This window comes from Sus scrofa, chromosome 16, assembly GCF_054392235.1.
Source record: "Sus scrofa isolate SSC_HxYL_T2T_F1_AM1 chromosome 16, Sscrofa_HxYL_maternal_Yorkshire_Landrace_v2.0, whole genome shotgun sequence".
NCBI lineage: Eukaryota > Metazoa > Chordata > Mammalia > Artiodactyla > Suidae > Sus > Sus scrofa.
In genome coordinates this window covers 57,569,985-57,585,190 of record NC_139398.1, presented here as the reverse complement: position 1 = coordinate 57,585,190, position 15,206 = coordinate 57,569,985, and the positions used below count along the sequence as shown (strand labels likewise).

Genomic DNA, 15,206 nt, shown 5'->3' with positions numbered 1-15,206 from the left:
TGCCCTTTATCCACCCACCCTCGTATGAAAGAGTCTACAGATTCTGCTCTTCCATAGGAAGAAGCTATATAGCTGCAAGAGTGTTCTGACATCTCTGGGGAGACATGGAAAGACATGGGTGGAAGGAGAGGAATTCCAGAACCAACTTTATCTCCTCCCTTTGTTCTTTCTGAAACAAGCCCTACTTGAAGTATAAAGCTGATGTGTTTCTTGGTTTGTTTGTCTGGAATAGGGAGGCCACTGTGGCAACAACCCAGACAAATTTAGGGCTTCACCTGACACCACAGACTGAAGTGCTTTGGGACTATTAAAGCAGAACGTAAATGAAGCCCATTCTCCACTGCCCCTTCAGATCAGTGGGCAGAACAATCTTACCTAGAGTCCAGAAAGTTACCTATTAGCCACTCCTGAGGCTCACAGCTCTTCTGAACCCCTGAAGGCTGTGCTGCCTCCCAGGTGAGGCTGCAGGCCTGTGACACAGGACTCCTCACCTACAACCGTTTCTCTCAGACCCCTGAGCCCTTAGGCCCCCTCAACTCTCTACTCCCTTCCATAGGGAACCCTCTTTTCCTCCCAGATTTTGTCCCTTGGCTTCACGCCATGTCCCCCGGGATGGAGCAGGAGAGGGAGTTTAGGGTCCACTTGGACAAAGGACAGAATGAAAGTATTTATTTCCACAGTGATCAAATCAATTTCCCAGTGAGAGTGGGTGCCTCAGTAACAATCTTCTCTTCTGTTCTGCTAAAAGGATCTCTCTTTTCTCCCCCTTTGAGCTACATTAATGACAAGTCTTCTGTGAGTTCCCAGGTGGCACAATGGATTAAGGATTGGGCATTGTCACTGCTGAGGCAGGGATTCAATCCCTGGCCCTGGGAACTTCTGCATGCCACAGGCCTGGCCAAAAAATTAAATGAGAAGGACACAGCTTCTTCTCTCTTCTTAGCTTGGTGGGTGCCATCCCCAGGAGATGAAAAGAAGCAAGGAACTCATTCTGCACATAAATACTTTCAATTTTACAGCAGCCTGCCTTATTTCAAGAAACTGAATGTCCGTCCGTGGAAAAAGGTCAGCCCTAAGAGAAGACCTCACCTCTTCCTAAAAGGTACCGCATGTGAACTCTTCAGGGAGACCTGTGTTTTTATCTTTAGGGTCCTGCTCTATCCTCTGTACAGCCAAATCCTCCTCTTACAGCTTGTGGACTGGCACCAGCCCAATAGAGAAAACTCAGTTCTTTTCTCCCTTAGCAAGCCCAATATGCTTCTTTAATAATTCTAGTGGTGCTCTGGTCAACTGTCCTAAGAGCCAAGAACAGGCTTGGTAGGGAGCAGGGGTGATGGGCAGGACAGACAAGCTGGCATCTGTGGACCAGGGGGAGCTGTGCATTGATTCCTTAATGAATTTGTTTAAGGGGGGAGATGAAATATGGGGCAGAGTCTGAGAAGACCGAGGGGGAGAGCTGGGGAAAGAGAGCAGATGTTGTAAAAGATACTCTTTCATGTTTCCTGTGCACTAGAAATCTGCAGATGTATGTTGGCAGGGCTACAGTCAGAGAACAGAGGGAGGCTGGAGTTTACACATCTGGAAATCATTTGGCAGAGGGCAGAGTTCAAAAGCTTTCTGCTTCAGCCGCTCACAGACCCTCCTTGATGCGCGGGCCGTGGCTGAGTGAGGGGCCACCATCCAGAGTCCCTCTGGCCCCCCTCCGGGGAAGCCCGACCTAGGCTGGTGGGTCTGCCTCTGTATCAGGTCAGTCACATGGAAAAGTTGAAATGCTGATAAAAAGAGAGAAGGAGGCGGGGAAGGAGGGGAGCAAAGCAGAGAACGCACCATAACTGAGAGAAGCCTGGCTGGAAATCAAGAAACAAAATGTACTTGGACCCAATCCAGTGCATGAGTTAACTTGAGAGCAAAGAACACCATTCAATGGAGGAAAAAAAAAGGCCTTCTCTGCTGCATGGTAACACCCAGGGATCATACTCACACCACATTGACTTTTCTCAGAAATCCCTATACATTGTGCCTTCACTGATTTCAGGAATGCGAAAGGCCCTCCTGATCCTGAGGGAATTACTCCCTTTGGAAGGATTTATGGGGTTCTGCAAAGAGAAAGAGCAGGGTTTCTGAGGGCCCGGTCACCACGCTCTGACCCAAAGCCTCTGCAGCCACTGTGAGACGAGGTCGTCCCTCCCAGAAGCGGGCAAGGTCAGTGTGGGTGCTCAGCTCCCCTCAGAGGAGGAACACATCTTCGGGGTGAACTTGGGTCCCAGCTCCAAGTTCCTGCCATACTCAGCCGTGCAGACACAGTGGTTGCAGCTGCTGTCAGGCTGTGCTTCGGGCTTCATGTAGCCTGTGTAGGAGGTGAACTCACAGGGAGTGGTAATGAGTTAAAGACTCTGGAGCTCACCCAGGTGGGTTCATGAGGCCCAAGACCTCAGAAGAATCAGAGTCCACCTGGGGAGGGAACAGAACACATGAAAAGCTAAGTAAGAAATACAGCCAAGGAGTTCCCATTGTGGTGCAGCAGAAACGAATCTGACTAGGAACCATGAGGCTGCGGGTTCGATCCCTGGCCTTGCTCAGTGGGTTAAGGATCTGGCAATGCCATGAGCTGTGTTGTAGGTTGCAGACGTGGCTCGGATCCTGCGTTGCTGTGGCTGTGGTGGAGGCCGGCAGCTGTAGCTCCGATTAGACCCCTAGTCTGGGAGCCTCCATATGCCACAGGTACAGCCCTGAAAAGACAAAAGAAAAAAAAAAAATACAGCCAAATTAATAAATGCCAAGTGTGAGGTAAAACATGTTCAGACAGATGTCCACCCCCCAAGCCTGTTTAACTTCCTGTCCCCTCTCCCTTGATGGATATCTCTGCCACCCCTGCAGTTACCCAGGCCAGAAATGTTCACATCTCCCCCTCAACATGTATCCAATTTTTTTTTGTCTTTTTTTTTTTTTTTGCTTTTTCTGGGGCTCCTCCCGTGGCATATGGAGGTTCCCAGGCTAGGGGTCTAATCAAAGCTGTAGCCACCAGCCTACACCAGACCAAAGCAACGCCAGATCCGAGCCACGTCTGCAACGTACACCACAGCTCACAGCAATGCTGGATCCTTAACCCACTGAGCGATGTCAGGGATTGAACCCACAGCCTCATGGTTCCTAGTCAGATTTGTTAACCATTGAGCCACGATGGGAACTCCAACATGTATCCAATTTGGCCACAGGTTCTGTTCATGTTTTGAATGTGTCCACCTACCAATCCCACCACCCTCAGCATCTCCAGCCTAATCAATGCAGCAACCCCTCCCTGCCACCGATCTTATCGCCTGAATCCAACCTCTCAATTTTCTTTCTGAAAAATAAATCTGAGGGTGACACTCCTCTAAATGGTTCAATGGTTCCCCACAGCTTTCAGGACAAAGGACAGAATCTGGCTTTTATCCACTTTCAGAACCTCATCTTCAGTGGAGAGTGGGTAAATGTTTAACCACCAGGCCCCCAGATACACAATGTGTCATCTTATAGGACACGTTCCCCCTCGAACAATGAACTTCTTCCAACTTACTGGCCACGCCCCATTTTCTCCCTCACCTGGGCCTCTGCACATCTTTTTCTCTCTGTCCAGAAAGATTTTCTTTCTGCCTCACCAAGTCATCCTTCCAGATCTAACTCATCAAGGAATTCAACACATAGTAAGCAGAGTGGCCACCAAAATGCTGCCCTGTAATTGTGTGTTGGCCGGGGTGCAACTGTGCCAGGCACCTTTGAGAACAGGCAGTACTTTTATCTTTGCATGCACACTGCCTTTCATGCTTCCTGGCATAAAGTAGTTTTTCCATAATTATTTAATTAAAGAATGTAAATGGTGCTAGTTCTTAATTTACTCCTTACACTTTATCCTCTTGTAAAAAGACTCAAAATTGTGAATACATGCTAGAAGCCTTCCACAGACATGGAGCTCTGGTAAGTACATAGGAACCAAAGTCAGAATAGCCAGAGAACACTGCTTGGAGTAGAGTTGCCAAAATTAGCAAATTAACATACAGGATGCCTAGTAAAATTTGAATTTTAGACAAGCAATAATTTTTTATTATGTCCTAGGCAATATTAGAGAAATAGAGTGAAAACATATTTGCTTATCTGAAATGCGTTTTGAACTGTGCATCCTGTATTTTATCTGACAAGCCTATCTTTGAGGAGGCTGCATTGGAGCAAGAGCCTGATGGATGAGTCAGAGAGAGCAAGAGAAGGGGGACTGGTTTTTCTCATGGGAGACTGGTGGGAGGAGCCATAAGCAAAGCTCATGGAGAACTGGGACCTGCAAGGACTCTTCAGACTGGTCTCATCAGAGCACAAAAGATGAGAGGCTGAATAAGAGGAGAATGCTGAGACTAAAACTGAAATTGAAGTGACCAGAGAGAAGATCAGTACAATTATTCAGACATGTGTTCAGAGTTCACAAGTCCTGAACTGGCCCAGAGGTAACTGGAAGAAAGGACAGGAAGAAACAGCAGATTTATAAATGTGGGGGGGGGGGGATCTACTGAATCCTCAAACAAGGGCCAAAGCCAGGTTAGAAGGGGCAGGCAGAGGAGGCTGAGCTTCATGCAGACCAAATGAAATGATGTGGAAGTAGGGCCCCCAAGGAGAAACATACAGCCAAGTAGCAGATGGGGTGCTGGGCCTGGGTGTGACAATGATTGCAGAGTATCCCTACACAGGTGACAAGGATGGTTTGCAAAGGCTTTCTGTCACTTACATGATCGACATGCATGACAGGAGTGGGGCTATGCTCACAAATATCCCAGGCAGTGTGACAATCACCAACATGCTCCTGTGTTCAACACCTCCTCCTCATTCCAGGGCTTCTCAAGAGTCCACAAGGCCAATGGGAGACATCTAACTCTTCCATTTCCTGAGGGGAAGACTGATGCAGTTCACCATAAGACATTCATAAGATGGAAAGGGGCATTTTTCCAGTAAATCACCTAAATGCATTGTAAAGTCCAAGTTTAATATACTTCAAGTCTGTGCCTGAATGGAGCAAACTGCTTATCTACGTGAAATTGGCAGAGGCACAGTCTATGGAAATAATAGATATGAAAATGCTTTGAAAATTATACTGCACTATACAAATCTAAGAATATTATTATTTAAAAGAACTGAATAACTGCAAGATAACTGAAAATAATCACCCAGACATCCAAAATTATGTTTGAGTACTGCCAGATGTCTGGTTATTTCAAGACAATCAAATGCAACCTTCCCCTTGAAACTCCCTATGCCCCTCTTGTCTTCCTTTTACAAAACTTATAACCATCTATCATACCCTATAAGGAATAAATTCCCTTGTGGCACAGCAGGTTAAGGATCTGGCATTGCTGCAGCTGTGGCGCAGGTCACAAATGTGGCGAGAGTTCCATTCCTGGCCAAGGAACTTCCACATGCCACAGGTGCAGCCAAAAAACAAAAACAAAAAAAGACATAGGGGATGGGGGAAATACCTTATTTTGTGCTTTCCCTGACTACCCACAAGACTGTATGAGCCTTGAGGGCAAGAATTTAGATTTGTTTTGTTTATGCCCCAAGCAAAGCTTACTTCTGATTGAGTGAATTAATTTTGTTTACAAAGGGATAACTGAGCTTGCATAAATATATCTTGGTAGCTAGGAATGGTACAGAAAGACAAATATGAAAGAAATCTCCAAATCACAACATCCATTGTCCTGTAACTGGACATCACACTGTCTTGCTGGCTCATTAAGAATTTACTGTCCATGTAAACTTGATCATTCTAAAAACAAGGCATGTGTATATCAATGCCTGAGTCCTTCTTGGTAGAGGACAATACAGGTATCTTAGGTGATCTGTGAGAGTTCATTTCCCTCCCAGGCTAAGCCTGGCTGTTTGATACCTCTTTCCATGTCCCTAGATGCCACAGATCTTCACTCTGCCCCTGCTGAAGATTGACTCAACTAAGGCACCATGAGGACTGTGCTTTTCTCATCTTCCTGTGATACCACGTTTGTCCCAAGCACCACAAGAGAGGACATCTGAATTCCAATTCCAGAGACCGGTGTGTCTATTTGAGCCTATGGTGCTTTTTGCACAGTTCATTCCCGTATCATCTGCAGCAATTCTAACTGTTTTAGAGTGTTGACTGGACACCGCCTTCAATGGTGTTCTGCAGAACAAATGGAAGAAAAAGGATTCCCGCTCAGCTTCCCAGCATGAACTGGCATCCATGATACAGACAAAGACACAAAAAAATACAATGCAGCTAAGGCTCAGATGAGCCTTGAAAGGCATCCAGCTGCACTCTTAAACCCAGCTGGTATGTCTGCTGGTTAAATAACAGAACAGACTGGTAAGTCTCAGAGAACCTGGTGCTGAAGTCCAGAAGGCTGTCATGTCTGTGTGTGCTTGGCCTCCCTAGGAAGCAGGAGGCTGGGGGAAGAGACTCAGTAGCAAGATATTAAGAAAGATGGAGGTGTCCTAACTAAGAAGGACCCTACCAAATAGCTGACTCCTCCTTGGAGTCTAGTTTCAAGGAGACAGATTGGAAATTAGCAGTGAGATGTGGGCCATAAGGCCCATGGGGGTCAAAGTCGAGAACCTGAAGAAGGCATGGTTGGTGGCACCCGAACCCCAACAGGTCATCTTGAGGAAACCTCATGCCCCTCTCACCATCCCCTCCATCCACTACTCTGTCTCCTTTCTTCTAGGTGTCAATCACCTGGCCACCCACAAAGAACTCCTCTGCTGTGTCTTTCTAACTTGGGGTACTGTCTCCTACAAGCCCTTCTCTTTCTCTGCTCCATAGAGCCCATCAACCCTCCCTCTTTGCCACTCCTGTCCTCAGTCAATTCATCGCCATGTTCCTTTAGTCTCCTAATTCTGCCAGATGTGAACTTGATGGGTTGGCCTTTATAGACACTATTACTGCCAGAACCTCTTCCCTTCTTTGCCTAGAATCCTGTCTCTATTTAAGTCCTAATCCTTTTTGCCATTTTGACCTAGTTCCCATTATTTTATATTTTTCCATATTAAGTTAAATAAGCCACTTGTCAGCCTGCATATATCTTATTGGATTTAGCTCTTCTTTTGTGACTAAAATAAATGCCTGATGGGAAAAAAAAAAACTGTACCAGCCAGTTGTAGGGATTTATCTACTTTCTTAATTTTCAGCATAAAGGACTAGATGGAAACCTTCCTTTAAAATGCTGGTGATATTCCTTAACTAGGCAAAGAGATGCTGTAACTCATTGCCATCCTACTTGCTACAGTCTTCTGATGGACAAATACATTTAAATATGTCAAAAATATTGAATAAGTGTGGATAAAGCACTACTTACAACTGGGAAATTTACTCACTCCTGGATGAAAAACTGATAGCAGTTTATGAATGTGTTTCACAGATAAGGAGAAAAAAGAAGAAACTGAGCAAGAAAAGAAAAGGAAAGTGAAGAATCAAGAATTTAACAATAGATATTCATCTGAGGTATAATTAATCATCCCTCCTCATCTTAAGCCCCGGGTAACTGAAAGTGTAACCGAGCAAAAGCCCTGAAGAGGCATTGCTTTGGAAAATATTATTTCTTGAAACATGCACGGCATGACTGTAGGTCTAAACAATGACACTTTTAGTGATAAATAACCCACAGACTGGTGTCCCGCCCCTTTCGTGGCATATTTCAGAAGGAATTTCATGCACTGTGTTTATACCACAAACTCTGCAACAAATCAAACTTTAAAGGCTCTTTCTATTGCTTGAATATGCTTTATCTTGTTTGTCCATCATTTGGGAAACATTAAGACTACTTAGTGGTGTTTTCATGTGCTATTCTTGGTCTACTTTTCTCCCCCAAAATCAAGTAGTTTCACAGCTGACCAACTGAAACTGTAGAGCATGTGGAACCCTCAGGGATTATACCCAGAAATAGTAAGGTCCAGGTGGTTTCATAATCTTGGCAAGGAGTGGTGACTGCCTTGCTCTGGCCAGTGGCAACCTGCATTGCAAAATCCAGAGATGATGTCAGGGACAGGTGAAAAATAAGCAATAAAATTTATTGGTTTTGACTCTCCCAGAAGAGGAACCGATGCTTATTTTTTCAATTCTCATTAAACTGTAGAGTTAATCCTTTATATTTGGAAAGAGCAGTGTTCTAAAAAAAATTAAAATAAAAATAAAACCTTTAAAATGGTAGTTTTTATTACTAATAAAACATTGACAGTAAAAAAATAAATGTAAAGCAATAACAGCATTAGCTCTGACAAAAATATACTATGTACTTTTAAATGCATTAACACATCCATCATGCAGGTAGGTACTAAGATGTTGTACATTTTATAAGAGGAAACCTGAGGTTTAATTAGCTAACCACCATCAAAGGACACTATGCAAGGTCCAACTGAACTCAAAACACACACTCTTGGCTACAATGCTTTACAATTTATTCATGGCAGAAATGTTTTTAAGTTAGATATGTTAAAAGGAGATCAAAAACAATTTTAACAATACTCAGAGACAACCTGACAAAAGCTCTTTTACAAATACTGTACATACACTCCCAATTTCACACACACACACAAAAATGGGGGTGGATATCATATTTAACAAATTGTTGTATAAGCTTTGTATTTTCATTTGAAATGCATTGGAAGTCCTAGCCACAGCAATCAGACAAGAAAAACAAATAAAAGTTATTCAGGGAGTTCTTGTCATGGCTTAGTGGTTAACAAACCCAACTAGTATCCATGAGGATGCAGGTTCAATCCTTGGCATCACTTAGTGGGTTAAGGATCTGGCATTGCCATGAGCTGTGGTGTAGGTCACAGATGCAGCTTGGATCCTGCATTGCTATGGCTGTGGTGTAGGCTGGCAACTATAGCTCCAATTCGACCCCTAGCCTGGGAACTTTCATGTGCCACAGGTGCATTACTAAAAACACAAAAAGACAAAAATAAAAATAAAAATAACATAAAATTTATTTGAATCAGCAAAGAAGATGTGAAATTGTCATTATATGCAGATGATGTAATATTACATACAGAAAATCCTGAAGACTCCACATAAAAACTACTAGAACTGATAAATTTAGCAAGGTAGTAGGGTACAAGATTAACATACAAAACTTGGTTTCACTTCTTTACACTAACAACAAAATATCAGAAAGAGAATGTATACAAACAATCCCTTTTAAAATTGTATCAAAAAATACAATATTTAGGAATAAACCTCACTAATGAGGTGAATGAGCTATATGCTGAGAACTAAAACGTTAATAAAGGAAACTGAAGATGATTCAAAGAAATGGAAGGATATCCCATACTCTTGGATTGGAAGAATTAATATTGTAAAATGGCCATACTACTGAAAGCAATCTACAGATTGAATGTGACCCCTATCAAATTAGCCATGACATTTTTCATAGAACTAGAACAAAGAATCCTAAAATTTATATGGAACCATAACAGACTCAGAATTGCCAAAGCAATCTGAAGGAAAAAAGAACAAAGCAAGATGCATAATCTTCCTGGTTTTCAGAAAATACTACAAAGCTACAGTAATCAAAACAGCATGGTACTGGCACAAAAACAGATATACAGATCAATAGAACATAATAGAGTGTGCAGAAATAAACCCACACACTTATGTACAATTAATCTTTGACAAACGAGGCAAGAGGTTGAAACTAACACAACACTGTTAAGTCAACTATACTCCAATAAATTTTTTTTAGAAAAGAATATACAATGGGGAAAAGACAGTCTCTTCACCAAATGATGTTGGAAAAGCCAGACAGCCACATGTAAATTAATAAAGTTAGAACACACCCTCACACCATATACAAAAACAAACTCAAAAAGGCTTAAAGACTTAAATATAAAAAAAGACATCATAAAACTCCTGGAAGAAAACATAGGCAAAACATTCTCTGACATAAATCATACCAATGTTTTCTTAGGTCAGTCTCCCAAGGCAACAGAAATAAAAACAAAAATAAACAAACGGGACCTAATCAAACTTGTCAGCTTTTGCACACCGAAGGAAACCATAAACGAAACAAAAAGACAACCTATGGACTGGAAGAAAATATTTGCAAATGATGGGACTGATGAGGACTTAATTTCTGAAATATACAAACAGCTGATACAATTCAATAAGAAAAAAACAAACAGCCCAACCAAAAAAAATGGGCCTGTAAATAATAAATGCTGTAGAGGGCGTGCAAAAAAAGGGAACTCCCTTACATTGCTAGGGGAAATGTAACTTGGTACAGTGACTATGGAAAACAGTAATGAGATTCTTCTAAAAGCTAAAAATAGTTTCCATGTGATCCAGCAATCCCACACCTGGGCATATACGAGATAAAACTATAATCCAAAAAGATACATGCACCCCTATGTTCACAGCAGCACAATTACAGTAGCCAAGACATGAAAACAACCTACATGTCTATCAATAGATGAATGGATAGAGAAGACAGGGTATATGTATATACATACACACACACACACACACACACACACACATATATATATATATATATATATATATATATATATATATATATGCCATACACACACACACACACACTATATGCTATATAACACCATAGACTATAACTCAGTCATCAAAAAGAATGAAATAATACTATTTGCAACAACATGGATGGGCCTAGAGATTCTCATACTAAGTGAAGTAAATCAGAAAGAGAAAGACAATACCATATAACATCACTTACATATGGAGTTTAAAATAAAACACAAATCAACACATCTACAAAACAAAATAAAAACAGACTCACAGATACAGACAGACTTGTGGTTGCCAAGGGTGTGGAGCAGTGGAGGAGGGAAGGACTGGGAGCCTAATATACACAGGATGAACAACAAAGCCCTACTGTATAGCACAAGGAACTATATTCAATATCCTGTGCTAAGCCATAATGGAAAAGAATATGAAAAAATATACACACACACACACACACACACACACACACACACAGAAGAAAGTAACATCACAATGTAAATTAACTATTAACTAGACTTCAATAAAAAGTTTTTTTTAATAATTTTTTTAAATAATGTTTCCAGAAAAAAAAGCAACTGGTTACACTGTAACAGAACCAGCTAGATAAGTGCTTTTCCTGGAGACAACCATTGTATTCTGCTCTGCACTTTCCATGTCATCACACAGGACATATACTTGGTGGTCAAGATGTAATAAATTACTTTTGCTGCCATCAAGGAAAAGAAGAAGTAAAAGTAAAAAGAAATCTGTAACTACCTGTGGTGATAGATGTTAACTAGACTTATTATGGTTATCATTTTGAATCATTACGCTACATACCTGAAACTAACATAATGTTATATGACAATTATGTCTCAACTTTTAAGAAGTCACCCATTTGTTTGTAACACGACTTAATATATAAAGGTTAATATATAGAAGTTAATATATAAAGCTGGTTCCTGATGACTCCGTCTGCAGGACGCATCCATCAACAGTCCACTTCTCCTCATCTTCATCACCACTGGTAAAGGCACCAACAAATTTTGCCTGGGTGATTATTATTATAACTTGGTAACTGATTCTCCTCATTCCACAGTTCCTCCTTTAATCCATTATTTGGATTTTGCAAACGAACATATTACATCGCACCCCTGCTTAAAACCCTCCAGGGGCTTCTGAAATCCAAATATCTTACTCGGACCCACAAGGCTCCACCTGACCTGGGCCCCAAGTTCACTTCCAACCACGTCTCCTACTTGTCCTCCTTTCTAGGGCACTCCACCACCCATGCCCTCCTTCAGCCTCCCACGTAATCATTTCCCCCTTGAGGCCATTCTGCAAGCTCTGCCTCTGCCTGGGAGCTCTTCTTCCAGACGGATGCTCCTTCTGACAATTCAAAGTTCACAATGAACATCACCTGCTGCACAGGGTCCTCTCTGTGCATCCAGTTTAAAGTTAATCCCATCACTCTCTTATATCATCCTCCTGTTTTATTTTTCTAAAAACATTTATGACGAAATTTTAACTTATTTATTTGTGTAGTGTGTATCATCTGTCTCCCCTATCGCCACCTTGAAGGTAAAGTCTCAGAATATTCATAATTTCTCTCTTCAACATTACTGAATCTCTAAGGACTAGATGAGTACCTGGCACAGAGCAGGTACTCAATAAAAATCTGTGAAATGAATGAACAAATGAATAAATTCAGGCCTGTGAGTCATGGCGAATGGTTTGGTGTGAGCAGTATGCATTTTACAACCAGGAAGACCTATGTTTGCTTTTCAGTCTCAGTCCTTATTTAATTTGAGCCCTCAGGAAAAATACTCCATCTTTAAATAACGCTTTCTTTAGTCATAAAATGGGGTGATTAGTAACTGCTTCATAGGATTAGTTTGCAAATTAAATGAGAATATATACATAAAGCACTAGCATAATTCCTGGTACACGAACCTCTAGATATGTTAGTTCTTTGTCCATTCCTGAGCTATTTTCACTCACCAAGTTACACCTTTGCCTATTTTGCATCTGAGGAGGTAAGGAATTTATTGCCCAGAGGGCCTCAATGTTAAATAAGACTTTGAAGGGAGAGAGGGAGGGAAGGAGGGAGGGAGGGAGGGAGGGAAGGAAGGAAGGAAGGAAGGAAGGAAGGAAGGAAGGAAGGAAGGAAGGAAGGAAAGAAGGAAGGAAGGAAGGAAGGAAAAGAAAGAGAGAGAGAGAAAGAAAGGGAAGGAAGGAGGAAAAAAGGAAGAGCAAGCTACATCTGGGATGGGTCTTTGTTGTAATTTTTTTCTGAAATTCAGAAAGAATAGGCAGTTCTGCAAATTATTCCCTAACCTAAGTTGGAACATAGCATCAAAGACAAGGACAGTTGAACAAGTCAACAAAAAACTCCATTTTGTTACAAATTAACACAACTTGGGTCTCTAAGCTTAAGGTCACATTAGGGGAAAACACTCACCATTCAGATGTCACATAGTACATCAGAATCACAAAATGGGGCATTAAACACAATCCCCAGTGGAGGATCCAAAATTCAAAAATACAATGATTATGGTTTACTAGAGCAATTTCCCTGAGTTTCCATGAGCCTCCAACAACAGGGGAGTACATAAATTATATAAGGCTATAAACTCTGACAAATTAAAAGTGGTTCCTTCTGAAAAAGGAAATGAATTCTTTGACTTTGACTATCAAAACACCACCATTGATTTTTCTGCACTTTCCTGTAGAATTTACAATTGAGAAGCCACTTCCTTTTGTTTCTCTTTTACTTATATTTTGAGGGTTTAAGCCTGGGGTAAAAGCTTCCTAATTCTTAGGAAAAGTCGACAGGTCACCAAAAAGGCCAACAAAATCCCAATTTGTGGCAAATTCCAAACCATGAGCAGCCTTACTGAGGACCAGGGCTTGGACTACTTGAAATACTACCTGGAAAGTAGTAGACACAAAATTACAGGTCATCTGCAATTTCAAAGAGGTTGTAGGAGCCTGCTGGTTTGTTGTCTGTTTTTTGTTTGTTTGTTTTTAAACAAATATGCAGTATTTATTGTTTTCCTAAGAGAAGATCCAGCCACCACCAAGCATGAGCATAAGCCAAGCTTGAGGACTCAGAGCACGGACTTCAGAGCATACCTCTGAGTTTGGATCCTGCTCCACATCATACTAGCTGTGTGACCTTGGGCAAGTTACTTTACCTTTCTGTGCCTCAGTTGTCTGGTCTGTAAAATGGAATAATAATAATACCATCTAAATTGCAGGGTTGTAATAAGGAGCCAATGAGAATGCAGAAAGAAATCAGTAAAACTTCTTAAAGCCTTTATGTAACTCAATTATAACTCAAGGGAGATCTTCATTGTTTTGGTTCTGCGAACCTGTGTCCTCAGTGAGAAAGGATGGGATGAGCACCCCTCCTTTAGTGGGGTGATGAACAGGGACTCTCTTCACCTTTTCCCACCTTGTCCCAGAAGGTGGGAGAGGTAAACATGAGTCACCACACTTTCATTAAATGAAAAACTGATATAAGTGAAATGAACAAAAAAGCCAATCCCATTCACCTTCGAAAGCAAAGGAGGCTGCAGAAACTGAACTCGGTTCTTAGATTTCCAGGCCTCCCGGCCATTTTCTACAGGCATCATTGCACATTGTGACTGGTTCCCAGGGCATAGCTCTTGACAGTTAAGTTTCCGTTGCTTGGCAAAGTACAGAATATCAAAATCTCCATCTTCCGAGGGCCTCTGTGGAGTTAAAAGAAGTAAAATAAAATATCATTCTAATACTCCTGAGAATATAAGGCCTCGTCATGAAAAGAACCCTCACTGCCTTGCTATGTCTTAGCTCTGCCTGCCAAGTACTAAGAGGTCTCTTTGAAATCTGAAAATGATTTTCAGTACATTCCATGAGAGAAGCCCATCTGCTGAGAGAAAATTTAAATGGAACTTGTGAATAGCTTTCTTTATCATGAGGTGGGATGGTTTCTGATCCCAACATGGGTACCTACCAGAGATGCCTGGACTTCAGGCCAGTCTAGACGAGCTATGGATCTCCGGCACCCAGGGCAAACTATCCTAACCAGAGGATAATTCCAGGAAGTGAGAACAAAGATAATGTCACATCACAATCGTAATAATGAAGAACCAAAATGACAATGGCAGGAGAAAGCAGAGAAAATAAAATGTTACAAGATAGAGAGGCGGTTAGGAAATCACAAACTGATCGTTTTTCTTCAGGACACACCACTGAGAAAAATTAAATCTTTAACCTCTGATGGCTTCCTGTGGCTAAGCCACAGAAATCTAATTGAGAGGCTCAGGTCCACAGAAATCTGCTGTCTGCTCCGGCTACACAATCATATTATGATAAGCCTTTGACTCGATTACTCTAAGAAACAAAGAATTGTTGCTACGGCATTATTATATAGACTACCCAGCCAAACGATGCTTTTTTACTCTTTGTTCACTAGTCTTTCCCCCCATTATCTCTGGCAAACAGATGAAGGAGAAACCTCAGGAGACACTGTATTGTGTTTGATTCTGGGGGTTTTCCAAATGCATTTTGTATTTCCATCATAGAAAAGACACAGAATTGAGTAGCTGTATAACAGACAGAAGATAATTACTTTGGGGATAGCACTGTAATATTTCTTATATTACAATACACTTTGTATCTATGTGGTGGGTGAAGATGTTGGAACTACAAA

The 15,206-nt window shown here is 41.6% G+C and overlaps 1 protein-coding gene and 1 long non-coding RNA gene across 3 annotated transcripts in view; one reads left to right on the top strand and one right to left on the bottom strand.

The window, feature by feature from the left end:
- The window catches only part of LOC146395592 (uncharacterized), a 795,612-nt gene that overhangs the window by 712,940 nt on the left and 67,466 nt on the right, over nt 1-15,206 (bottom strand). For both annotated transcript variants that reach the window (XM_085002419.1, XR_014831459.1), the window contains one exon: nt 14,065-14,244. In XM_085002419.1, the coding sequence (XP_084858545.1) occupies nt 14,065-14,244 (180 nt within the window). Of the gene's footprint in view, nt 1-14,064; nt 14,245-15,206 lie in introns of those variants that run through there.
- LOC146395593 (uncharacterized) lies at nt 699-8,192 on the top strand. The gene is made up of 2 exons (XR_014831475.1): nt 699-1,102; nt 5,924-8,192. It is a non-coding gene; the product is annotated as an uncharacterized LOC146395593 (long non-coding RNA).